At 39.7% G+C, this 27,608-nt stretch overlaps 1 protein-coding gene and 1 long non-coding RNA gene across 6 annotated transcripts; one reads left to right on the top strand and one right to left on the bottom strand.

Annotated features, from left to right (window-relative positions):
- Positions 1-125: 125 nt before the first annotated feature.
- ngfb (nerve growth factor b (beta polypeptide)) lies at positions 126-16,456 on the bottom strand. Of its 5 annotated transcripts, none has more exons than XM_034689757.1 (3): positions 16,294-16,456; positions 10,196-10,343; positions 126-3,415 (listed from the first exon to the last, which is right to left on the bottom strand). In XM_034689757.1, the coding sequence occupies exon 3, from the start codon at positions 3,402-3,404 to the stop codon at positions 2,796-2,798; it is 609 nt and encodes a 202-aa protein (XP_034545648.1). In that variant the 5' UTR covers positions 3,405-3,415; positions 10,196-10,343; positions 16,294-16,456; the 3' UTR covers positions 126-2,795. The 5 variants fall into 5 exon arrangements, with proteins under 5 accessions (XP_034545648.1, XP_034545657.1, XP_034545667.1 ...); XM_034689766.1 differs by having other exon boundaries at positions 10,196-10,346; XM_034689776.1 differs by having other exon boundaries at positions 16,161-16,456.
- LOC117817229 lies at positions 15,973-27,321 on the top strand. Its single transcript, XR_004632106.1, has 2 exons — positions 15,973-16,436; positions 26,780-27,321. It is a non-coding gene; the product is annotated as an uncharacterized LOC117817229 (long non-coding RNA).
- Positions 27,322-27,608: the final 287 nt, after the last annotated feature.

Genomic DNA, 27,608 nt, shown 5'->3' on the forward strand with positions numbered 1-27,608 from the left:
ATCTCTGCTCATTTTTCCATTCAGGCCAAAAAACGGAATTTCTTTCATGTCGAGGAGTTAGTGTTTGCTGAGAAACAGCAGGCTTACAATACAGGCAATTCATCTTCATAAAACAAACACACACATCATGTATGTAAGTGTTTAATAAATAACAATATCAACAACAACATTGAACAAAAGTTTGCTTATATCAGACCTGGGTCAAACTGTATTTCAGTCTACTCAGAGAGAGCTGTGCTGAAGGAGAATATAATGGAGGAGAGGGAGACACGATCATTTACAGGACTGTGTCGTGGTGCTGAAATTCTCGGGGGTTGATGTTCTGCTTAGCCGCAGTTTAAGGTTTAAGATTAGTGAATACCATTACATGTGTTCAAAAGTCGAGACAGGTGGCTGTCTAACATGAGTCTGGTTCTGCTCAAGGTTTCTGTCTGTTAAAGGAAGTTTGTCCTTGCCACTGTAACTTGCTAAATGCTGCGAAGTGCTCTGCTCATGGTGGATTAAGATGAGATCAGACTGAGTCCTGTCTGTAAGATGGGACTGGATCTTATCCTGACTTGATGATAATATAACATTGAGTAGAGAATGAGCAAGCATTTCTTGTGATTTGGGGTTTATCATATCAGAGGCTTTAATTTGATCAGCTCCAGAGGCTGAGGTGAGGTTAAACATTATGTGGAATTATAAAACACACGTTTTGGGTTCCAGTGTAATTTTTAATCACTCAGCAGTGAAGCAGAAGATAGTCTGACAGCTGAATTTTATTTTCACCCAAGAACAAGTTTCAGGGGTGCCAAGGCAATAGTTCTTGTTGCAGTGGTCATCGGTTTGACTCCTTTGCTGCATATTTTCCACCTCCCTCTGCTCCCTACATTTCCTGTCTCTCTTAAGCTGTCCAAAGACAAAATGCTTCAAAATATAGCTTAAAAACATTAATAGTCTGAATCAGCTGGGACTTTGTGAGCAGTTTCATCATTTTGTACTTTTGTCTCCTCTGATTGTCCTTCGGCTAAGCATACAGCGGCCACACCTTCTCAGTTTCAGGCTCCTGTTTGCGGGACAAGCTGCTTCCTCTCATCAGATGTACCAACTCAATGCTCTTCTTCAAAGCCCTTCTTAACGTGCACCTTCAATCTTACAGCGCTTTAAACATGTGTTTTAAAATGATGAGCCGTATCCATTGTGATCACGTTTCTCTGTGATCATCACAATCTGTGTTTTATTCTGCCTCTGTGGGTGAAGCATTTCAGTCAGCTCTTGTTTTTGATGTGCATTTGACTTGACTGGTTTGGTTTAGATTCACAGGAACCAGGCCCCAATGTCTACAGATAATATCCTGTTAGAGATACCAAACAAATCTACAGAAACAACAAAGTGATTATTTTAGCATTTTCTTGCAATTAATTCCTCATCGAAAGGGATGTCTGACTACTCAAACAGATCTTACACTTTGTTGAGGCTCTGTGGCATGCTTTATCATTGTACAACATGTCTTTGGTCATTATGAATAATTTGTCAGCCAAAGCAATATTTATAATTTAGAATAAGGTGAGTGTCTATTTAAATATCTGACAAGAAACAACTTCATGTTATTTTAATTTTTTGTGTCCTTAAGGGGGGAAACAGAAGTTTAAAGCTGCCTTTGATTTTAACCCGCCCGGTGCAGGGGTGATCACATGGTTAGAGAGTGAAATCAGTTTAAAAATATAAAATACAACTGTCCTTCAAAACCAATTGAAGACACTTTGGATGATGTGTGCAGAGTTAAAGATGCTGTTTGCACCCAGCATCAGACTACAAGTGGTGAGCCTGAACTACAGGAGGGAACGCATATCAACGCAGGCTGAGATCTGATCACTCGGTCCACCTATAGAGGTGGTCTGGGGGGCATTTGTCTACATTGGTCTAGTAATGTACACTCATGTGTGCTTGGCCACATTAACAAACTTCTCAGAACCACTTATTTGCCTATCACATAGAGTTAGAGACCACCAGGTTCACTTTTAAAATTTCTGTGCTGTGTCTCGTGAATATATTTTAGTTTTATATATTTAGTTTTCTGCAGTTTGTGCATTAAAGTGAGGTGTTCAGAAAAATACAGGATGTACGATGTCTGTATTTATTCACTGAGGAAGACTTAAGACTTCTTTAATGCTGCGCAGTTATGAGACATAATATGGATCTATGTGCTGATGCTATGGCGGCCGCTCTCTGGCAAAACAGAGCTTGCACAACCACTTACCTAACGACTCATTATCCTGTGCGCACAAGTTACTCACTTGTATGCACAAGATAAAAATCATCACCTTCGTGGGACTTCAGGGGCTTCATACCATCTGATGCTGACTATAGTGACATCACTCCAGACGGTTCAGTAATCAATTTGAGCTCCGTCTGGATCCACAAAGGCCAAACAACTTTCTTCACTCCTGCAGCAGCACTCCTCAGGACATGTAAACACTTTCTGATGGAGTTCCCCTTTAAAGTCTAATTATCAGATGAATGAAAGACAAGATAATAAAAGACTACGTGCTCAAGTTAAAACTACAATCATGTTGAAACTTCCTGTGAGCTCAACCTGTTATAAACTGATACATGATGAGTGACACGGCAACAAGCCCTGAATGTTCTGTCCTCTGTGCTGCAGAGACGGTTTGACCCAGGCCTGGTGTTTATACATGCAGTCCTGATACTTTTTCATATACCAATAATTTACTTTGTGCAGAGGGTGATGAGTATGTCTGAGTTTGTACTGAGTGTGTGACTCTGTGTGTGTGTGATGTGTATTACAGTCTTCACTGCCGCCATGACTTGCGGCTCAGCACACACACACAGGCCACGTTGATGCGTATGAGTCTCCAGGCCACCAGGTTCTTATGGGAGGTCAGCGCTCGGACAAAAGTGTGTGAGTTGGTGCAGTACGAGTTCCAATGTTTGGCATCGATCCCCAAACAGCCAGAGCTGCCGGAGCGCGCGCTGTAACACGTCGTCTCAAAGAAATACTGCTTCTTGTTGACGTTGTTGATGTTCACGTTCGGCAGCACAGTCACCTCGTGGCCTAAGATATCTGTTGCTGTGGTTTTGTTGCCCACCCACACGCTGATGCTCTCGCACACAGAGTAAATCCCTCTGTGCTGGGGCTGCCCTGCACGCCTGCGGGTCCTTCTGCCGTGACCTTGTGACCCTGCCGCCGGTTCTGCATCAGGAGGCTGTTCGCTGAAGAGCACCCGGGGGGAGAGGTGGCGGCGCTTGGTGAAGAGTTTAGGGTCCACGGTAGGGATGGTGTTTGTGTTCTTGCCATGATCCTGCTGCTGGGTCGATGTGGCTGCACAAGAGTCTCCTCCGATGGCGGCCACAGCCCGGGCACTGAAGAGGAGGAGCAGGACCAGCATGGACGACCTCATGGGCACACAACCTGGAGGAGTAAAAAAACAGAAAAACTCTTCTTTCATGTGTTTCTGGCAGAGTTTCAAGGTCTGGGCACATGGCTGCATGCCTGATATGATCGGGAGGAGTAGCAGAAACAAATTTAATTAAGACTATCTGATTAATTTAGATTTTAAGCTGCAAATAGCTGCAAGGTGGACATTTTATTTAATCTCATTCCAATATAGTTTAAGAAGCTTTCTTTCAGGGTGAGTATACTCCTTATTTATCTTCGTAGTGTCAAGGTACAACATGTTGAGCAGTGATACTATCCTAACCCGAGAGGATGCATGCTGCAGAGGGGAAAATACACCTCATCTCACTCTGTACTAAAAGCTCATGTGTTCTGTTTTAACAGTTTTTCAAGTGCAGAAAATAGAAAATTACATCTGACGTGGTTAGTTTGCAGGAGATGTACTCATATTTCATGCAACTTCAACTTCCTATGAGATCACAGACACTAAAATCAAAGTGTGTTTGTGTCAGATATGATGAAAGGACAGATAATTTGGAAAAAAAAAAAGCATTTTAAAGACTGATAGTCTAATAATCATGAAGGAATCAAGAGGCAAGATAGTAAAGAGATGCAGTACTTGACAGACTCAGCAGAGGGCAACACAGCCCCTGATTTTATATTTTAAGTAGAAACAGGATGTGGTTGACAGATGACTCATACTGAAAAAGATTTATATTAAAACTTACAGTCCAATAACATCTATAGGAGGCAATAAAATGTATGTAATATGTGCAGCTGTCTTAAATGTTATCAAAATAAGCAGGGTAAGAGAGATGTGGCTGACTCAGACCACATGTTGCAGATGCTAAATTATTTCTCAATCTTTTATTTGACAGATGATTTGACAGTCCAATACTATTTTAAAACATAAAATCTAACCCATATGAAATCTTCATGCTATGGTTTTCATCAGTTTTTTTTGGCTGGATGCTTGTTTCTTTTATGACATATTCATTGTTAGAGTATAAAAAATGTGGAAACCTGCGGTGTTGTAGCCAGTGCACAAGCGCAAAAAACTACAGTTCCTCAGGTGTCCACTTGAGGCAGCGAAAGCCAGAGCTAAAAAAATTGTGCGGAAAATCAACATGTTAACAGCTGGTACAAAAACAGTTTGGTCTGAATAGCTGATTTCATTCCACTTACACACTGTACATAAGGTGAACAATGGCTGTTTTCGAAATGGCCAACAATACTAGCAGTACGTACTGATTTGGCTAAAATTCAGTATGTAGTATTTAGTATGTGAACAAGAGCAAAATCTGCAGTATTCCAAAACTACCTGGATGTTGTACCCACAATGCTAAGCGCTAATATTCTCCTTTTTTCCCCGTATATGACGGGGGTTACTCAGTTTGTTGTTGCTGTGAAAATTATTAAATTCCATGTAAACCACTTCTTAACTTTTAAAAGTAATAAGTGATGCTAAAGAAGCAGTTTCGCTATCAGCTTGGCCTTGTTTACTTTTGCTTTCTAAAACCGGAAATCCAGTAACGCCTGACCCAGCATACTGCAGAACAGATCCAACAGGACAGTCTTCCGCTTCACGGAAATGTGGCTGCATCATTCCCGACCACAACGTCTCAATTGACGGCTTCCAGACTGTCCGGGCAGACCGGGATAGCACCGAGAGCACTGTGGGCCCCCGACCAATGTCCAACGTTCTCAACACTGCCATAGCAAGACTCCAGACAGACCACCAAATGCCCTCTTCCTGATCTCCGGGGACTTCAACCATGTATTTATTTTCTACATGGCTTATTCTTCAATTGTATAACATATTGTGTTTAGAGCAACTGTAATGACTTGAATCCCCCCCGGGATAAATAAAGTATTTCCGATTCCGATTCTGATGTAGCAGGCGGTTTCAAAAACAGCTTAAGTATTTGTCAACCAGGAGCTCTACTCAAGGCCCACCTCTTTCCTGTTTCTAGGTTGACTGAAAATTAGATTGAGTCAGTATTTCCAATACAGTCGCCTCTTCAGAAACCAATGTGTGACATCATTAATACTTTGTGCATAGAGTTAGAAATGTCATTTGTATGATTTTATGGATGAATATTTGAACCTTAAGCTTCAGTATCCGTCAAAAGTCCTCCTCTTGATTTCAAAGATTTAAGATGAGCTCCTCTGAGCAAACTCGGCTTTACATGATCCTCAAACTGAATTCACCGTCATGGAAAAGGAATCCACGTGTTGTCGCCTGGTGAGAGTACAAATCTCCAGAAACACAGCTGAATCCTCTCTGTGACACGTCAAACAAATGAACGTATCTTGTCATCTATCTGCGGAGAAAGAAACTGTTGTGACATTCGATCACTTTGATATCGCTCGATGCCAAACACCAACAACACAACATCTATCTGCAGAGGCTGGCACACGCTGACAGGCTGCGTACTGTATTTAACGCAGTGCAGCAGGCGTGTTACCACCTGCGAGTCCTCAGCTCTGTCAGGTAGCTTTATTATACACTGTGATGGCCTCAGGTAGCAGGGGAGATGCTCGTGGATCAAACTGTTGGCACAACAAATCAACAGTGAAATCACAGCCTGTACAAGAGAGCATTTAGTGTGAGTCATCATGACAACAATAAAAAAACTTGTGAGGTCTGTCCAACTCGGATTAGTCTCTCCACACATCTCACTCCTCTGCTCTCACTCTTTCTTTGTATGGTGAAACATTTAACACTAAAATAATCATTACTACACCAGTTTCAGAATAATGGGTAGAATAATAAGTATAAACAAATGAGAGAACCGCACTGAACAAGCTTGTTCTCTCTTCTTTTACATTTTGTGCCAGTTTGTTTTGCTTAAGGACACACAGGAAGGCTGTTGTGCGGCAGGAAGCGAGACATCCAGAGATTTAAAAAAAAAAGGTCTCAAACAAAGATGACGAAGAGAGAAAATAAGTGCTAATGAGCGCAGCACCTCCCCTGTGACAACATCTCTATTGCAACAGAAAGTAAAAGGTTTTTAATTAAGAGAAACAAAACAAAAGCTGCATTAGTCATGTTGTACTGTGACACCTTAATGGACTCTTATTGAAAGTTATGGGTCATGCTTCTTCTGTTTTTCATTAATGTTTGCTGTTTGCACTTGTTGATGAGCACTAGGACAAAAGGCTTACTGGGAAAGGACAGTTGTTTGTGTTTGTATATTTGTTTGCAATATTTAGTGATTAAGTGGAACAAAATAAGAGCCAGTCCTCCATGTGTTGGTGTGTGTGTCATGCGGCCAGTATCAGTGAATTGAATGTTCTAAATTTCTACAGTTAATAAAAGATACACAAATAAAACATTGATTCTCACAACTTGACACTTCAGTGTGTCACACAAACAAAGTGCCTCTCTGCACCACCATGCTCCTGTTCAATTATCAGTAGCTTTGGTGTGTGGTGTAAAGAAGCCATCAGGCCCTCATTGAAGGACTCTACTGTGAAGGCAATACACAATAAGAGCTCATACGCTTCAGAGGACGTGTACTACCGGTCAAAAGTTTGGACACACCTTCTCATTCAATGGTTTTGATTTATTCTAATTATTTTTAACATTGTAGATTAATACTGAAGACAACAAAACTATGAAATAATCTGGTTTTGCCATAATATGGATTACAACAGTAGTCAAATAGGGCTATCCATTGTGTACTAACCCCATCTCTGAACAGCACAACTGATGGTCTCAAACACATTAAGAAGGCAAGTCATTCTACAAATAAACTCTTGACAAGGCTCACGTTAATTAGAAGCCATTCCTGGGGGACCACTTCATGAAGCAGACTGAGAGAATACCAGAGAGTGTGCAAAGCTGTCATGAAGGAAAAAGGGGGGCTACTTTATAGAATCTAAAATATAAAACATATTCTGGTTTGTTTAACACTTTTTTGTTAATTCAATAATTCCATATATGTTCTTTCATAGTTTTGATGTCTTTGGTATTAATCTACAGTGTTTCAAATCATTAAAATAAATACAAACACTTGAATGAGGAGGTGTTTGTAAACCTTTGACTGGGAGTGTATGTTAATGAGAGCGGACTCAAGTCCAGACTTTCCTCCCTGTTCCAGTCTGCTTTTTGTTTCAAAGATGGAACGTTTCCTGTTATTTAATCCAGTTTTAGTTTTGTATATGATATGAATATTTTAGATGTTAATTGCTTTGTGTCCTAATTGATACCCTGGAGAAAGTCTGGATGAAAAAGAAGCTTTTTGAAAACGTTTCTTAAAAATATCACATAATTAAAGATACATTTTTTTATATAAAAGGACAAAAATAGAACTCCTACAGCCTTATTTCTTTTATTCTGATCCAAATCAGAATTTATGAAAATATGACCTTGAATTATTCAACATTTCGTCCAATGCAAGTTTCCAATAAATTAATATTGCTCTTTTTTTATAAGGAAGCCATTGTGTAATGATCAATCAATCATCAAACTCAGTGTTAGATTGACTGATCAATATGATGCTGCTTTGGGTCATTGGTGTATTTCACTTTTTTTTAAAGTTATATTTTCGTGCATTTTCGCATTTATTGATTGGACAGCTGAAGAGATACAGGAAATGTAGGGAGCAGAGAGTGGGGGAAGACATGCAGCAAATGGCCATAGCCAGGAATCGAACCTGTAACTGCTGCAATGAGAGCTACTTAGACCGCTAGGCCACCGGACCAAAAATCTGTTCTTCAATAGTGTCCTGACCAAGACAGGCAGCGGCATGGTAAACAATGAGCAGCCATAAATACAAACATACCCATGAATCATGATGCATGACTACTTCACATTAAAGAGGGGACCTCAGTGCAAAAACACGCTCAGCATCAGCTGGTTTTTGCTGCTGCGCCCTCGGTTGAAAATAGTTCAACTTTTGGAACATGGCTGTACTCATCAGTGTCACCTCTTGATCACTGACCAATCAAAATCAAGTAGGGGCATGACTTCTGATATCTACTTTGTCAACAGCAATGGCAATGGTGGCAGTCTGCTGCTAATGCTGAGACAACTCCAGTTTCTTGTTGAAATGTCATTGAATGAAGGTAAACATGAAGCATAAAGCAGGGTTCCCACTCTTTTCAGAGATCATTTTCAGGACATTTTCAGTGAAGTTTTGAACTCTCTCAAAGATTAAAACATTTTTAAACTGTCTTCCTGCATGGCAATGTCTATTGTAATCAGCAATGTCAACAACTTGAAGTTTCTGTGCAACTGTGTCGCTCTTTTTGTTCCGTTTGTTTTCACTATCGGAAGTTTGCACCCCTACTAGCTACAGTACGGTCATTTATCTCTAAGTCTGCAGAGAAAGTTGTGAGGCACAGACCCCCAAGCTCTCTGTCCGACTCCGCTGGTCACTCTTTAACTTAATTATGGGACTCTTTGAATCAAAAGAGCACTTCACAAGATTAATTTATCATAAAATATAAACAATATACCCCCATTTTCTGTGAATGCATGATTATGACCAAGTAAGGGAGAAAAGAAGTGAAAAAAGTCCCACAGCTCAACCGGTCTGTGTCGCTGTCTTTTCCAGCACAGCGTGCACTCGGCTTTCAATGAATGTGGATGTGTTTTTTTAATCGTGTCAGGTTGCACGCAGTCATGTTGGAATCATTTTCCAGGACAATACGTGATTTTCAAGTACATTTTATTTTTTCTCCCGTTTTCCAGTACTGGAAAACTGGTCAACTGTTTTCAAGGTTTTCCAGGTTTTCCAGGACACGTGGGAACCCTGATAAAGAGCAATGTACAACAAACAGTCACTACGACAGGAAGCTGAAGTGCCGTGGGACAAATTGTGTAATCTACAGTAAACAGTAAACATTGGCGAGAATTGCTCCGGAATGAAGGTTGTGGGCGCTCATTTTCAGGCTTAATACTGTCGCTCTGATATCTCTGTTGTAATTTTTTACAGCAAAAAAAAAAAGGGTTAATTTATCTCAGATGAGTGCTTCTGTCAAAAACACTTCATTTTAGCTAATGTCTACAGCCCACTTTCTTTTGATTGACCAACTCTCCAGGAGCCTCCTCCACTGCTGCCATGCTACAATGTCACTTCTATTGAGTTAACTAGTGTGTTTCTGAGATTGAAAAAACAAATTGTGAAACATGGCCATATGTTCTGGATCATGAATCTGACCCGGACAGTCTGAAAAAGGACCAAAACAAATAGGACGTTTCTGTTTTTTTAAGTGTCACTCTTACTATGCCCCTTTAAGGAAATTCACCAATTAGTAATGTCACAAATTGAACAAACCTCATGTCCTCTTGCATTACTCTCATGTGACTTTTTAACAAGCTGTTCAGAGCAGACTACAGTCTCATTCTGAGGTTACTTCTACACATGTTGGCCTCACAGTTTGAACTCTGGCCTTGTTTAGTACTGAAATCCAACATTTAAACTAAATGTTTATTTTCTAAGTATGAAAAACAATAGTACCACTTCTTTAAAAAACAATAAATAAAACAGAAAATATTTGACGATCACAATCCAGAATATATCAGACAGAACATCCACAGCGTGACATGTCTGCCTCCAACATCACTTCACAAACACCCAATGAGACCAGTTCTTTGAGATATAGGTATTTTGGTGATTCATTAAAAGTTAAGAGAGCTGAAAACTTAAACACTTTATCATTAATCTGAATCTTTATCTCTGTTCAGTTCACCTTCGGGATAGATGGTGAGTTCCTGTCTGATGTAATGTATGGCAATGTAAGTCTTTCTTTTAGCGCATGGCTTTCATTTAGACACATGTGTACCTTTTCAGTCTCTCCACGTGAACTGTAGCACCTCGGCTCCTTCTAGCGGACGTGATTAGAGCTCTGTGTGGTCTGGGCTCCTGCCATCAGGCCCGGCTGTGGCCCCCATCCAGCACCCCTCTGCCCTGCTCTGCCTCCGCTCCGTATCCTGCTGAGAGACAAGCAGAGAAAGTGTCTCACCCGGCTCGTAAAGCGGCTGTAAACACATTCTTTGAGAGGCCGATACTGGAAGAGAGAGTTAATGTGTTATTCCCAGATCCAAACATACTGAACATACCGACATAAGGCAGCAGACCTGCAGAATGTAGGTTATCTACGGTGGAAACTCTGTGAGGCTTCAACACTCCTGTATCATTAAAGACAGATATACCACAAGACGTTTCTAGTTTAACGATTATTTAGGAAAAAGGCGAAACCAGATCATCCAGGAATTCTGTGTATGACGCTTCGTAAACACACCAGAGGAGTCAGAATATGTGACATACCTCATAACATTTTTAATATCAGGATATCGCAGTTCATCATCTACTTTGTCTCTGTATCACATTTCCCTGTGTGATTTCCTCCCATGATTCTCTTTTGTGTTGTGATAAAACACAGCAGCTATCTGAGCAAGATAATCCATCACCGTAAAACAGGAGGCGTGATTGTGTTTTGTCATTTGTTTCATCGTTCTGTCACCGCGCTCTAGTGTACTTAAGATTCAGAAAGTGTGTTATGGTACACCTCACTTAGTGTCAATCACCTGACATCCACACAGAAACAACGGCTTCGAAAGCTAAGGTATCTCTGCAGGTAGTGACAACACAGCCGTGCTGAAGAAATCAAAGAAGTCAGTCAGTAGGTCATGGCACACTCGTAAAAAAGGAAAGGAACGTCATTTAGACATAAATAGAAGTAACTGGACAGTAAATCTACATGACACCAGTGCACTCCTGTAAAGAATCTGCACTGGCACAGGAAGTGTTTCTTCTTTATGGCATCTCAACAACGGAGGTCTCTGGCTGTCAGCAGCTTTAAACCTGGGACCTTTTTAAATGCAGGATGGGCTGTTTAACAAACAAATTGCTGCTCTGTCTTTGTTCTGCAATCCTTCTCTGCCACAGACACACATTCAACCTGAATAATCTTGATTCTTCTACAGAATATAAAGCAATAAACTACTCAACTATGACAAGAACCGGATAATAACCAGACTGGTGATGCTGTCCATCTTGATGAAAGGCCATTCGTACTTTACATCCCAGATTTATTTTTGAGTGATTTAAAGGATGATGTAGTTCAACCAAGCAGCAACCTCTGGCCGCGAGAATTGAAGCCAATGCGAAAGTGTTAAAAACTGCAGTTCTTCGAGTGTCTGCTTGAGGCTGGCTCCGAAAGTACCAGAAACCACATACACACCAATTGAAAAAAGACGACCTTTACAGCAGAAATAAACATGCTTACAGCCTGGTACAAAAAAAAAGTGTAGTCTGGATAGCTCATTTCTCAATCGGCACACACAGTACGGGGGTGAATTTTTTCATAACGCGGCATATTTGGAGATATTAAGATTACGAGTTTTCCATTATAAGAGGCACAGCTGACTTGATTGACAGGCGGGAACACTGTAGCTGTTGGCGAGCCTCCTCTTAACGTCACACTCGCTCGACAGGAGTTGAGTTTTTCCAATATGGCTCCCACTGACGATCGGCCTCAAAAAAATGGGTGAAGTCATGTGAAGTCCATTATTTACACAGTCTATGAGTTCAACACAGATCCAATCATAGTTGGCATAAAAACATGGACAGCACAACAAATACACTGAGTTTGTAGCTTTTGCTAACGTATAAAGAGTCTTACAAAATTGCATGAAAACAAAATCTACTACACTCTCCTGCCAGGAGTTTTAGTTGTCGTTATGGAGATTGTTTTGTTGATAATCAACACCAGAAGCTTTTTGAGGTCATCACTCCTGGAGGAAAGTCTTAAAAGTGTGATGGATGAAATTATAACAACCTCTGTGCATGCACGTCAACCAATCAGACTCTCCCCACTCAGTGAAGTGTTTGAAAGCTGAGTGAAGCATGTAAATGAGCTTGAACAGGCTCCGCTTACTGCCAGGGGCAGAGGCAGACTTTTGGGACTGACTTTTGCAGGGTTGGCATGAAGAAACTGTGTGCACTCACACAAATGAATCTTATTTGTTTACCCCTTCTATCTCGTTGACTCATATTTACTTTGGCTACTAAGGTGCAAGTAAACTCTGTGAGATGGAATGTTAGAATAATGGTTGGCACTGCTGCTTCATAGTAGAAAGGTTAAGGGTTCCAGTCCAAGCCAGGGCTCTCCTGTTTTGGAGTGAAAGTGTTTTGGCTTTCTCTAAATGTTGACCTAGATTTTGCATGTTTGATATGAAAACGAAGCAAAACTAAACAAGTCAGTACCGCAAGGTGGCATGCTTGTGTGTTGGGTAGTTCTTCCACCACTCAACAGAAGGGTTTAAAGTGTCAGTCTAAGCCAGGGCTTTCCCAAATGGAGCTTGAGTGATACAGTTTTTCTCTAACTGGAGTTTGAACCCTTGTTTTAAACACCAAGACTGAATTGGAAAGTAGATAAATCCCTAAACCCTAAAGTTTGAAATCCTCCCGCTGCACAGAAATCTACGACTTTAAACTATCAGACTAAAATGGAAATTCTAAGAATCCCAATGAGTGTGCAATGCTCATGGGGATCCTAGTGGGGTGGTTAGCACTGCTGCCTAACAATAAACTGGGTCAGGGCTCAAACCCAGTCTAGGGCCTTTCTGTGCTGGATTGTGAGCCTCAATTTTGCTCTATGAGAAAATCAGTTGGCAAGTGGCATCTGTTTGGTGGTGCATTGGTGCAGTAGTCCACACTGTGGCCTCACATTCAGCTGTTTGAGGGTTCACATCCAGACTGGGGCCTTTCAGTCTAAAACTATAGTGTTCCAGCTTTCTTTCACTGGAACGTAGTTCCTGATTTTGAGCAAAAAGGATGAACTAAAGTTAAAGGCAGCACTAACAGGTGGCATGGGTGTGTGGTGGTACGGTCTGCCACCTTTGAGTGAAATGAGCTGGATTGATTTCCCAGACCGGGGAAGTCATTGTCAGATGGCATTAACATGATTTACTCACACTGTAGTCTGAGCTTTCATTTGAAATAACCCGCTGTTGGCCTATCGGTCTAAGCGCGCCCCATATACAGAGGCTATAGTCCTCATCGCAGCGGTTGCAGGTTCGACTCCCGACCTCCACCATGTGCCCCACTCTCTACTCCCTGCATCCCCTGTCCCTCTCCAGCTTTCCTATCCAATAAAGGAAAAAATGCCAAAACAAAATTTAAAATAACACAATGAAATGCTTAAATTAAGACCTAAAAAGGTCTGTGCTGCCAGGCTACTCTGTGTTGTGATGGATATGGCTGCTGCCTTTAAATGAAATGGCTCTGTGTTCAAATCCCAATATGGGCTTTCAGTTTGAGATGGAAATTAAACACTTTCCTCACACTGTTGTTGTGAGCTGTGCTTTTGATCGACTGTATCCAAACAGTGGAATGAAAAGACCTACAAAAGCAAGCACTGCCAAGCAGCCCTGTGGTGTGGTGGTTCGGGTTGATGCCTTTGAATGAATGGCTCTGGGTTCAAACCCAGTGCAGGTAGAGTACAAGGTTGAGGCAGGGACAGTGGAAGGAGGAGGCAGGGGAAGGAAGAAAAGGAATAGACAGTAAGAGAAACACCTACAACCCGGTGTGTTCTGAATACTCTAATGAAAGTAATCGGATTACATTTAATCTGAATACTCTGGGAAAAATAATCTGGTGACGTGATCTAAAACCATGGTGAAGATAATCTAATTGAATTTAATCTGATAACACATGTATAAGTAATCTGAAAACCTGAAATCTGACTACTCTAATGGTGTGTAAATTATGAGCTACCAATATTTGTGCTTTTAACTTCTCCTACTTGAACTCTGCTCAACAGCAACATTATTATTATTCAATTTAACAAAAGCAGCAATCTTGTTAATAAAAAATGAATGTCAGTTATTTCCAGGGTCTAATTTTGGCCCTCGGCACACAGCTGCACTTTAACATCTATGCTCGATGGTTAAGAGACATGCTGTCAGCAGTCTGGTCCCGCGGTGAGAGGAGAATAGCAACATTCATTCAAGCTACTAGGTGGGCTACAAATATGCACAAAACACTGCTGTACAACATTAGTGTGCACTGGGCCATCTCACATTTAACTACTCATTGAGCCTTGAAGCAGATGGGCTGCAGCAGCACACGACCACCTGATGACTAAGGGATAGAAATATGCTGCTCCGTCAGATAACAGAGAGGGATGGTGAAACAGTGAAGGAAGTGCTACTTTTTGGCACGCCTTTAAAGCCTCCCTGTATATTGATATTCAGATTCTCACTTTCTACACCAAACTCAATAAAACTAGGATGATGTTGAACAGGATATTTGCTCCACGACATGCCAACTATAACACTGCAGGGATAAGTATGAACAAGATCCAGGTGGAAAACTGGGACACGCCAGGTTGTCCTGGGGTCATTCTAACCCCTTTGATGAGAAAGAAAATTAAGAGAATCGAAATGCAATTTGTGTTCTGTAAACATCAGACAAAATAGCCTATTGTATCTCAATTCACTTTAAAATTAACATCAATGTATGCCAATGTGCAAAGGGTGTATTCTTTTACAGTTTTTCAGACACCTTTTAACTCTTTCCATACCAGTTACCTGTATCAGAAACATAAAACTGCTCCATAGATTTCACTAATAAAAAAGCAAATAGGCCACAACAATTTCAAATTACCTTTACCTGCTAAACCATCAAGGTTGTAGCCTTAAGATGATGTATTGATGTACTAATATGTAGTATTATCTATAATTGTAGTGCAGTAATATTATAAATTTTTTTTACAGGGCCTTAGCTTAGAAAATAATTATTCTATTTAATATACATTGAGTAGGGCAACATTTTGCTGTTGTGGGCTACTTTGGTACTTTTACTAAGATTAAGTTTGAATTTAGGAAATCTACTCTAAACTGAGTATTTCTATGGGGTTGTGCTATCACCTTTTATTGAAGGAAAGTATTTGTCCACTATTGTCTATGGTTTCTCAACTCAACTCAACTCAACTCAACTTAACTTTATTTATATAGCACCTTTCATACGTAAATCCATGCAGCCCTAAGTGCTTCACAGAATAAAAGTGGGACAGAAAACAACAGCAATGGTAAAATTATAAAAGGCATGATTATAAATAAAATATTAAAAATGAATAAAATCAACACAGTAAAATTAATAAAATAAGTAACAGTGGAAAGAAAAGTTAAAAATAAGGTAGCATTAACAATATCAGATGAATACAAGAAATAAATAGATAAATAAATACATTTTAAAGCAGTGATTAAAATAATAATGATTAAAATAATAAAAAATAATAATGCCCTCCAGGGCTAAAAATAAATTACTCCAAATTAAAAGCTGGATTAGAAAGGTAAGTCTTAAGCTTACTTTTTAGTTTACTGTAGTCATGTTCTGTAGTTCTTTTTATTTATTTATTTTTTAGTTCTTTTTATTTTTATTTTCTGTAGTTCTCTTTTAAAAACATTTTTTCTTTACCTCACTTTAGTTCTGCTTTTTAAAAATTATTATTATTGAACATTTACATTTTCTCTAGTTATCTGGATTAGCTACAGGTTTAATTTGCATCAGGCTGCTAAGGGTCATGGGAGTTGTAGTTATCAGAACTTGTTTTAACCGGCAGGACAGAAACAAAATCAGGATTTTTAGCCAACGAAGTCGAAATACGTGACTTTAAAAAGCAGTTATGTAAACATTCAGAAGAAAACTATCCTGCGGGTCGGACTTCCTGGAGAAAATTTAAAATGTACTGTGTTACAGCAGCTTTTCACAGTTCAAAACAAGCTTCCTCTTGAACGCACCTTCTCTAACGTGGCGGTTTATTTAAACAGCACCTGTCCCGTCCACACGTTTGATTCATAGACTGTATAAAATAGGTTTGATTGCTAGCAGCTAACCATAGACTGTAACGCAACACGTCATTACCCACTTCACCTGGCAACAGCTGGAATATTCTGGGATGGATTGTCTCCGACGTCTTCCAACGTCGCTTCCAGCTGCAGTGGCTTCTTATGGACATGATGACCAGCTAATGGCGCGAGCGTGAGGGTATCTGCTTCATGTCAACAAGTTTGCCAGTAAGTTTGCTTCTTGTATGCTTCCGGTTTCTGAATGTTTTGGCTTTGGCTGTGTTGGTTGGTGTTTTTGTGCTCTGAAGTGAACAAGTTATGATCTACTTCCAAACTGTTACATTGCTATGTTGATAATTCCCTAGGGGATGCTGTATAATGCTGTATGCTGTTTATTTAAGTCAAAATAATGCTGTATTTAACAGTCTTGTTGTGTCAGTAGCTTTGTGATATTTAAGAAATTAGTCTGGGGGAGACATTGCTGCTAAAACAGGCTAATTAAGTAGTTAAACAATGTTAGGGAGTCACAGTATTCACAGCTGAGTGGGCTATAGTGCTAATTTATGGGCTGATCTGGCTTGGCAGTATTTTCTATCTTTAGCCCATCAGAATTAATATTAAGCCATACTTAGATATAGAAAATATCTTCAGTTTCTTTTTTCTCATTTCATTGTTTTTTTCTGCAGCCCCGCATTATCACCTGTGTCTCAGCTTGCTGTTATGTGTCATTGGTTTTGCAACATTTTTCCTCTACTTTGATATAATCTTCTGCAATTGTTGCATGGAACTGGTGAAAAGATGCTTTCATAATGAACATTTTGAACATTAGCAGGGAAAACAGGTGCACTTGTAATGCTGTCCCATTTGATGTGCATGCTTAACATCAGTTCTGAAGCTTGAAACCTAACTGGAAGCAGCCATGATTGACATGTTGCTTTCGTTGCTATAACATGTCAAATGGTCTGTCTTGGTTTAAAATAAATCAAATGTATTCATCTGAGGTTATTGTACAAAGTGTGGTCGATGATGTCTGGGTCTGGCCCTGTACAAAGAAGGTGCTCACTAAACGCTGTTATCTCCTCTCATAGTGTGAATCGGATATTTCTGAATGAATCTAGGTGCAAAACCTGTGCAGACAATTTGTGTTTTCCTGCTACGCATCATAACAACCACACATCATATGTCAGTCACATGCTTTACTGCTGGAAAATATGTCTGTTTATCAAGCGGCCAACTAGTTGACTGACAGAAAATTATTCAGCTATTTCCTTTACAAGCTAATGCCAGACATTTCCTGCATATCAAATGTGAAGATCTCTGCTTTCTGTGACGGTGAACTAAATGTCCTTTGGTTTTGGACTGTTGGTTTGGCCAGAAAAGTATGAATATGTCTTTTTTTTACATTTTTGGAAATGTAACAGAATTTTCCTCTTTAGTTTTCAGATATTTGTTGACCACAATGGCAGATCATTGCAAAATACACAATTGCCATTACTTGCGGCTTTATTTTGCAGTATTGTGGTCCTATTGAAGTCTGTACTGCTCTACTGTGCTGCTTTAATTTCTTTCTTTCTGCTGCACGCTCATGTGAAAACTCGGCTATGACACTGCTGCTGTTCCAAAGCTTTTCCTCCAACATCCACTACCCTGTGAGTTTTCCCACAGGGAACATTTTTGATAATGTACATTGTACATTTGAATAACATTTTTTACCTGGCACTGATGTTCCTGACTACAATAAGTTCCCTCAGTGTTCTCTTCATATATATCTGCTCTTCTTTCTTTACTGTTTTAACACATTTAAAAAAAAAAAATGTTGCACCCCAACAAATTTTACATTTACACAAATGATCCCAAGTGTATTTTGAGGTTGCTCAGATAACATTTTGGGAGCATATGTGACCAAAATGGTTGCAGTTTTAAGTCCTGCCCCAAGTCATGAAGTTTGTTATTTTCAGGACCCTAATCTAAAGCCTGGTTTATTCTGCGTCGATTCGTCGGCGTAGCCTGCACCATAGATCTGTGTAGCTCCCATACCTGCGCAGAACCCTACGCATATAGCTGACACGCACCTCCTTTAAAATGCAAATACGCGTTGAATTGATGCGCAAGCCCTGTGAATGGACCACTCGGTGGCATTATATTTCCCTAATTTACAGCACTGCCGGGCCACACATCGGCTGTGCATTTCATCTCCTCTCTTTTCTTCCTTGCAATCATGTCTGTATGATAAACAGCAACATGTTTCAGCTGTAAATTAACATAAGACGCTCTGAATCGCTTTGAAAAAGTAAACAATGGGGGTAGCGGGCCAGGAAACATACGACCTGACTATCAGAGAGACCACACTGCCCTCAGGTGTTTCGGGGGAGTATTGCTGTGCATCACGGACAGATCGATGCAGAAGTATGTAGTGCTCATGTCCGCATCGACCACTGCTGCGTAGGGTCAACGCAGAAGTACAAACCAGCCTAAAGCTGTGGAGACCTTGGAGCTGAACACAAACTATCAGCTTTATACCTCCAATAAGTGTATTTTTATTTTCATTCAAAGTTGTTTGACCCATTGTTTCTGAAGCTCAGTTGGTGCATGCATGCAGTGAAGGCAGACAAAACAGTTGTTCTCTTGTCGCTGTAAATGAAATAAATCAGCACACCAATCCGTTACGTGGTCCGTTAGCCCTGAAAGGAGAGGCCACCCACAACCACTGACCTACAACTCATTAGCTCTAATGGAGTCAGTTAAATGAACCCTGTCCGGGATGACTGACAAGCTGCCTGTGCCGGCTCATAATCCAGCCTACAGACCCCGAACTATCTACCTCCCTCTGAAAACCATGGCAGTGGTTCATTCTTATGGTAAAAGTCACACAGGCTGCTTTCTGGTAACCTGATCCGGCTTCAGGGCTGCATCTCATTCAGAGGGGAAGGGAGGTGCAGGTGACTTTATCTGAAAGCCACCAATGGGCTTTGAATGACATGCGGCTCATTACACTGCTGTGGTCATTCGTGCAAATCTGAAGCTTTGCTTTGTGCTGAATTGAATCCCTCGTACGATCAGGTCCAGTGCCACAGTCACAGTAAAACTTCAGGACTCAAATTTAAACATGAATTCTACAATGTGAATATGGATGCTGGTGAATTTACAATATTCACTTTTTTTTTTTACCTTTTGTCTTTCTTCTCTTTCCCCTTTCCTTTCTTCAGTAACTGCCTCACCATGGTGTCTGGTTCCAAATAACACACTAACATTGAACAAAGGGACTTGACTCCCTGTGCTGCCTAGCTACATTTTTAAACATGTAAACTTTAGATATTCAAAAAAAACCAAACATGTACAATAGCTTTACGGTATTTTTTTTTTTTTAGGTCATCAGGAGAATATCTTAAGAACTGCAATCATAACCTTTATTATACATTTTTTAAAATAAAATGATAATTCGATTCGATTCATCTACTTTATTGATCTCCCATTGGGGGAAATTATTTTGTTCCAGCAGTTTACAACAAGTGACAGGTGAATACAACAATTGTAACATAGTTAAAAATAAAACAAGATAAAGGTAAAAATAAAATAGAGTAAAATTTGGGAAATTTACCAAAACCAAAAGTTGCAGAAGATAATTTGATATTTAATTAATGCATGTTTTGCAGTAGAGAAAGAATAAGAAACCTAGTATGTGAACCTGAAAGAAATCTCAATACAACATTTTGCTTTTGTTGCCTCCTTTTTCAATCTCAGGTTGAATATTAATCCTGTTTATGTAATATACATTTGACTGAGTAATGCACTTTACAACCCAAATTAATGCTTAAACAGTGAGTTTAGTTCCGATGTCATTAATTAAAAAAGACATTTAAAAAGTTGAACTCTGCATAGATTCTTGTTTCAGAATTCATTGGTTCTACGTCATTGTGTCCTTTCCATTATCTTGTATACAGTCCTGAATTCTAGTTTAACATTAAAGGTACTATTCGTAGAAATTAATATTAAACGGTTATCCAGTTGTATGTTATATTTCCTGAGCTGCTCACATCTTAATTGAAGGATGAGAATCTGTTAAGTAGACATGCATCTGATTTCATGATTACGCTGGTGAGCATTCACCGGCAGGAAGCTGCAGAAATGACAGAGCATAAACACCTCTTAACTCAACCTGTTTACAGTCAAAGGTATAAAGTGCATAATTTTGTTTCTATAGCAAACGGAAAGATAAATTCCTGCCTAAGGTGTCTTTCAGAAGTACAATGGAGAGAAGACGGGAAGATAAAGTGTCACAACGATATGAAGGAATAAAAACACGGAGAGGCCCTGAAAAAGTTGCACATAGCTCGCAGCTACGCTTTGCTTTACTATGAAATAAAGGAAGAGTTTAATACGGCTACTGACAACTGTTCCTCATTACTGAAACACTTCTTGACTGAAGTCCAGCACAAAAAGGTGAATAATAGTTCAGCTCTCATTCATACTCCCATTAGAGGAATGTTGTTCTCTTAGAACTTGGATCTTACATCAGCCGCCGCTCAGTGGATTCTGTTTGACAAAGATCTTTGCACACCCACCCACACCAGCACACAACAGCACACGGCACAGAGGCAACAGGTGAGAGCTGGCAGTGAGATTAAGACTCTGAGGCACAATGGGAGGAAGTTGTGTGGAAGGTAAACCGCAGGAAGGTCTGTCTGTCTGTCTGTCTCTCTGTCTGTCTGTCTGTCTGTCTGTGAGATCTCCTTTTATAATTTTTCTTTCCCTCCAGAAATTGATTCTTATATCTGAATTGAAGCATGGACCCATGTACTGTTTTTAAACAAGTTAATAAGTATGTAGGTAAGTATGTAAGTAAGTGTATTGCTGTGTCACCTTTAGAAGAGCATAGTCACAAAGTGCTTCACAAAATATCAATATAAAAACAACAGTGGCGTCTGTTGATGCGTCCTCTGGTTACTATGAAAGTGGTGTAACATTCAGTCCTAACAGCTACAGGGTGCACTGCATGCATGTCAATCAAGTCAGCCATGCCCTTATTTGGGCACAACTCGTAAGTTTAATATTTTAAAAAATAACGAGTTATAAAAAAAATTGCAATGCTGCACAGTGTGCCAAGAGAGAAATTAGCTATTTAAACCTAAACAATTTTTTGAACCAGGCTGTAAACATGTTTATATCTGCTGTAAAGATCGTCTTTTTTGAATGGGTGTGAATGTGGTTTTTGGTGTTTCTGCAGCAAGCATCAAGTGGACACTCGATGAACTGCAGGTTTTAGCCAAGCGGCAACCTCCAGAATTTAAGCCAATGCAGAAGAGGTAAAAACTGCGTCTTCTCGAGTGTCCACTTGAGGCTGGCTCCACAAACACAAATTAAAAAAAGCCGATCTTTCCAGCAGAAATAAACACGTTTACAGCCTGCTTCAAAAAGAGTGTATTCTGGATAGCTCATTTCTCAATCGGCACACACTTTATGGGGGTAATTTTTTTTTTTTTATAACTTGGCAATTTCGAAGACATTAAGATTACGAGTTTTCCATTACAAGAGGCACAGCTGATATGACTGACTGACCTGAACACTGTAGCTGTTGGTTAGGACAGTGGTTTTCAAAGTGGGGGCTGCCAGGGGGCGCTAGGGGGGCCTCAGAAAATTGGAGGAAAGGGAAAAAATAGAATCTACTTATTTTTATTATTATTATTATTAATATTATTATTATTATTATTATTATTATTATTATTATTTATTTACAACCCTTTCGTTAATAATTTTCTATGCTAAACAAATGTAATAATAATTGAAAAGTGAATAAAAGTAAGAAAATACATTCTAAAGGTTGATGTTTCTTTACATATTTTGAAGCATTGTCTGTGGGTTTGCAAAGGGAGTCCCTGGCCAGAAGCTAATGCTGTTTGGGGGGCCTTGGCATGTTAAAGTTTGGGAACCCCTGGGTTAGGAGGCTCAAAGCCCGCCTCTTTTACTCACACTTGCTCGACAGCAGTTAGGTTGAGTTCAGCATTTCCAATATGGTTTCCGCCAACAGTTGGCTTCAAAGCAATGTTACAATGTTACAATGTCATTTAGCAGACACTTTTATCCAAAGCGACGTACATATGAGAACAAGAACAACACAAGCAAAGATCTAGACAAGAGGAAACAAGATCTGTACGGGTAACAAAGTGCTTCAAGTCCATTTGGGTGCAGGTACTGCCAAGCAGTGTAAAGGCAGCGCTTCATAAACAGATGGGTGATGTCACGGATACTACCTCCATTATTTATACTGTCTATAGTTTTAGCATTTCCGCATGGGCCTTCAATATTAAGACCGGATGTTGCGGCTTGGTTTTAACCTAAACTGTGATCTATTTTGAAACCCAGTCAATTTTGGTTCCCAAAGCTAACCAAACTGAAACTGATTGATAACATTCATCTCTTATTAATGACTGTATCATATCCAGACTTATGAAATGCTAAATATCTCTCAGCAAGCTATATTTCAAAAGTCTACATCTTGTGTATTTCTGGGATTGTGAGTGAGGATTCGTTGATTTCATCCTGGAGAAACTGAGAACTGAGTGAAAGTAGGACTGCGTGACTGACAGACAGCAGCTTTGGTTAAGGATGTGGTCAATAAAGCAATAAAGTCAGTTATGATCCATTTTGACAGATATCTCCTCCTCAGTATTGTGATGGATTATCTTCAGTGTCACCTTCACAACAGGGTGTCAGAGCGAGCTGATTCATGTTTATTTTCTTCAATCAGAATGAATAAAGACCTCATTACTGAGATGAAAGCATGAAGTGTTTTGAAGCCAATATTTCAATGCTACTATGGATACAACCACAAACCACAACAACATGATGTAACACAATAAACCTGTTGTAATAAGATATTTCTCACATGTGCTAATAGCTTACACATGGACGCTGATGGCTGGCTTAAAAAAAATGTGAGCATTGAACATTTAGCGTTCAAGGACTCACGTGCAACACATTTGAGATTACACTTAAAGGATTTCAGCTTTTGCTTCAACTTGCCTCAGCTTGTCCAAGAGTCGCATGGAGGTGAGATGTCTTATTTTTTCTTTTGGCAACTAGTCAAAGGAAACCCGTTAAGCATAATAGCACATAATTTCCCATTTTTCCTTGACTGCTGTCCTGTTGCATCTAGTTGAGGCAATTTTCTGTCTGACTGTTATCTGACAACTATGTGGGAAACGGTTTTCCAACAAAATATGACCTTTGATTTTGAAACAGGGCCTCTGCTGGCAGTCGGTTGTGATTCAAGGCAGATGTGTGAAAGTCTGCCTGGCGCAAATCGGGTCCAAACCGGGACCAAACTGAGTCAAACCAAAGAGGAGATCAGGGACGCCCAATCTGTGAGGAAACTCAAAGACTAGACTTTTAATTTTGAAGCTTTTAGTGATGCAAGAGTCAGAAACTTCACATATACAACAGAGAGGAGAGAGTTTTATTGCAACATCTGGATGACAATTGTTTGTTTCCTGCAACAGGATACACAATCTGTAGAATTATATCACATCTTTGAGATTTAGTGTTTACAAGCCAAGTGTTTCCCAAAAGAGGACTTTGGACACACTTCCTGTTGACCGCTAGGATTACACTCGCTCTCCACACACGCTACAAGATCTATTGAACTCTAAAGGCCGCAAAGATAAGTGAAAACAGCAAGAGAAAGAATGCGTCATAAAGTGCTCAACATCTTTCTTTACACTACGCAAACCTGAAAACACGAAACACAATCACTGACTGTGACAGAGACAACCACGCGAGGATGGTTAACGGCAGATTTAACTGGGACAGTTTCATTACTCACTGATGCCTGTGTTTGGTCGCTGTGTGCTGAGGAAACACAGCCGACCCCAGTCTCCATATACACCGTAACCAAACACAGCAGAGAAACAGGCCCAGCTCGGGTGCTCTAAATGACTTAAATACACACTTACAACAGCGGCTCAGGGGGTCAGTATATGTGATGTTCTCTGTTTTCATCATCTGGTGGCACTCGTTCAAAAACAAGCGGAAGTTTAGCTGGGGAAGTTTAGCTGGGGAAGTTTGAGATCAAACCTTGGCAGCGCTCCGTCTCCTGAGATGAACTCTATATAATCATTCAAGTGTACTTGTGAATTAACTCTGGCTCAGTTCAGAGTTGAGCTTAAAAGCAGCCCCTGAAATGTGGCTGCACCAGACTCTACTGATGATAATGATGTTTGCTTTTAAAGATTACAGCCAGTTTAATAATTGGACGACATAATGGCGGCAGATTCCAGATCAGATACGGCTTTCAACACTTGGACAGAGAGGCTGCTTCGATTTCTCTGAAGGAAATGATTTGGCCAGACCTTTTTATATCCTCCAGTGTCCAGACATGGTCTGTGTTGACTCTTTTACTGTCGTATTAAAAATTTCTTGCGTTTTTTTAAATATGAGTACCAGTCATATTTTCGACATTTCAGGAATTCTGCTGGAAAAACACTGAAGACACGTTAGTCTCTTCCTTGCTTTTTGCACTTTAATTTGAAGCCGTGACAGTCTGTCCTCACAGGAGGGTGCCAATTTAAACTGCTTCAGATTGCATGTTCCTTTTTTTGTTATCCTGAAAACAGGATTCACAATATATTGAATTGTGGTTTGTTGTGTTTGCGGTGGCTCTTCTTTGTGTAGTGTCCCTCATGCTTGAATTCGTTATAACAAATGAAAAGCAGAAGTCAGGGGCCAAAGAGGCTCATAGTCCATTTTTATAAAATGTACCACATATATTTGATCAGAGGTATTATTATTCAAGTCTGCTATCCTTCAATTCATTCCTAAAACAGGAGATGGATAATATGTAGATTTAGACTCTTGGTTTCATAAGGGCAGTCAGTGCAGAGCTGCATTTGACTTGCACTCTTGCTAAAGTCCAATAAAGAGACACTTTAGTGGAAGTCTAATTGTTTACAACAACATCAAAAACGTATCTGGCTCCTGAGCTATATTTTACATAAGTCAGGTATTTCAAATGATTTTATTGGCTTGAATGCTATTTTAACCTTTTGAATGTCCATTTTTATAAATGATTGTCCTGTTGGAGCCATATGTATCCATGTATTGTATGCAGAATGTTTGTTGTTGTTGTAGTTCCTTGTTGACACAGCAGGTGGCAGGTGTACTATGGTGTTTATAGGAAGGTATAAGTGGAGGAAGAAGAAATTACTGGCAGGTGAGCTGCGTATCGGGGAAAGCCATTTTTTGACCTTCTCTTTGAGCCTGTTGATTATCATGTGAGTTATAAATGATTGTAAATGCAAGTAGATCAACAGAGGCTGTATTGTTAAATGTTTATAAATAAATCCATTTAATTAATTAATTAATTCATTCATTACGCTAAGCTAAACGAAGACGATGCGTGAACTGGATGAGTATCGGTATAGCAGCCCTCAGTGGCTTATAGGTTTATTTATTTTGGTGAAATCAAATCACTACAGTCCCATTTAGAAAAATAATTGGATGTTAAATTAGTGGCTACCTGTGGTCAACAGATCTTCACTACAGTGACTTGTCAACCAGGATAGAGGTATTGCATCAGGTATCACATTTAACGCTCAATTTTCTGGTCCAAAAAAGAAAAAAACAGGTGGAAGTCCACAACCAGATGTAGTCACAGTAACTGCCATGATGGTCTGAGACTCTGATTTTAAGACAACCAAGACTTTGCCATTGCCGGCCTGACTCTCCGGAACTCCATCCCTCCAAACATTCTTGACCCTGACTCAATCTACTCATTTTAAAAATTAACTCAAAACTTAACTTTTCAAAGTAGTCTATAACACATGACTTCAAATTCAAAATTCAAATTCAAAAAACTGTATTTGTCCCCGGGGGGCAATTTAAGGCATGTATGAGCAGCATTGAATACAAAAACAGACACTTAATTAATTACTCCTTCCCTATCTCTGATCTGTCTTACTGTGTCTTATACCTATATTTTTTGACTTTCTATGTCAAACCTGTTTGAGTGTTAAGAAAAGCACTATATCCTACCAATTATAATTATTATCAAAAAGTCTCTTTGAAGACCAAATGTTGATCTTATAAAATAACAATTTTAAATAAAAATAACGATAAATTGAGTTAAACAAGGTATGTTGTCTTTTTAACACATTTTACAAGTAATCATGATTTCAATACTTTTTAAAATGAAATCATCAAATTGAAAGGGGAACTAAAAATTGCACATCTCCACATGACGCACTCATGTAATCAGTAGTTGAATACCTGCGGGCTGTCAGATGGATGAGGGTTCTAGTGATGGGCATAACTTTGATCAGTTTTCAGTCACATACGCTACTTAAACATGCATAGGATGATCTTTTTGTGCTGAACTTAACATTCACTTGATGAGATTTGGGGGTTGAAGGTTAAGATCAGTGTGACATCACATCCACTCAACACTTGTGAAAGGGGTATCTCAAAAACACCTGATGTGAGTTTGACCTCATATTCTTTATATCTGTCCTTCTATTCAAGCAAGAGAACAACAACACGTGAATGATTGGTGGATGATCTCTGTTTGCTTGATCCCTCAGATCCCCGTCTGTCTGAAGAACGGTCAACGGACAACAACAGAGCCTCCAACAACAGACCTAAGACATAGTGGGAAACATATGGATGGATACAAACTGCAACCCGATTGGTTGGTGGATGCATACAACTTTAAGGTGGAATCTAGTTAAGACATGCTTCTAATTGACAAGTGTTGGCTGCGTCTTGAACGTAGTGTTGTTTGTTGTGTAGCTGCTCGCAGTACAGACAGTCTGAAGTCAGTCTGAATCTTCACTATGTTTTACCACCTTGTGGAAAATCAAATTGCGTCCTCTTTTGGCTTTTGTTTTGAGCGTTTCTTTGACACTTTGTGGCGAACTCTGTCCAAATTGATTATTTTAAAGGATTTAGTTCGCTAAGCTTATGATTATATCTTAACTATCACGACCATTCAAACAGCATCTCACATTACCCTAGACATCCTTTGCGGCTCTCTTTTCGCTGCAGCTATTGTTTTCTGTCGCTGAAATTTCCCTCATTATGGTTGCACCTTCTCCAAATAAATTCACCCCTGCTGTTATATGAAGCGCCATAGAAGTGTTGTTGTGTACTTTAAAATGCATACGTGGTGCAGTCCTGTTCCAAGAAAGTGGGGCTGTTTGTATCCTGTCACTTTTAGTGGTTGTCTGGGCTTCTGCCTTATTTGTGTTTATAGCCTCTAATCAAACAGAAGTTTCTGTTTAAACAATTAGCCTATAATCTGAAATTGTGATGACTCAGGTTGATTACAAGTTACATAAAAGTTCTTTAAGAGTACAGATGTGGACGTTGGAGTAGCCAGTTTGTCTAAACAAGTCAACATTAAAGATATTT

Source organism: Notolabrus celidotus, chromosome 1 (assembly GCF_009762535.1).
Source record: "Notolabrus celidotus isolate fNotCel1 chromosome 1, fNotCel1.pri, whole genome shotgun sequence".
Classification (NCBI taxonomy): Eukaryota; Metazoa; Chordata; class Actinopteri; order Labriformes; family Labridae; genus Notolabrus; species Notolabrus celidotus.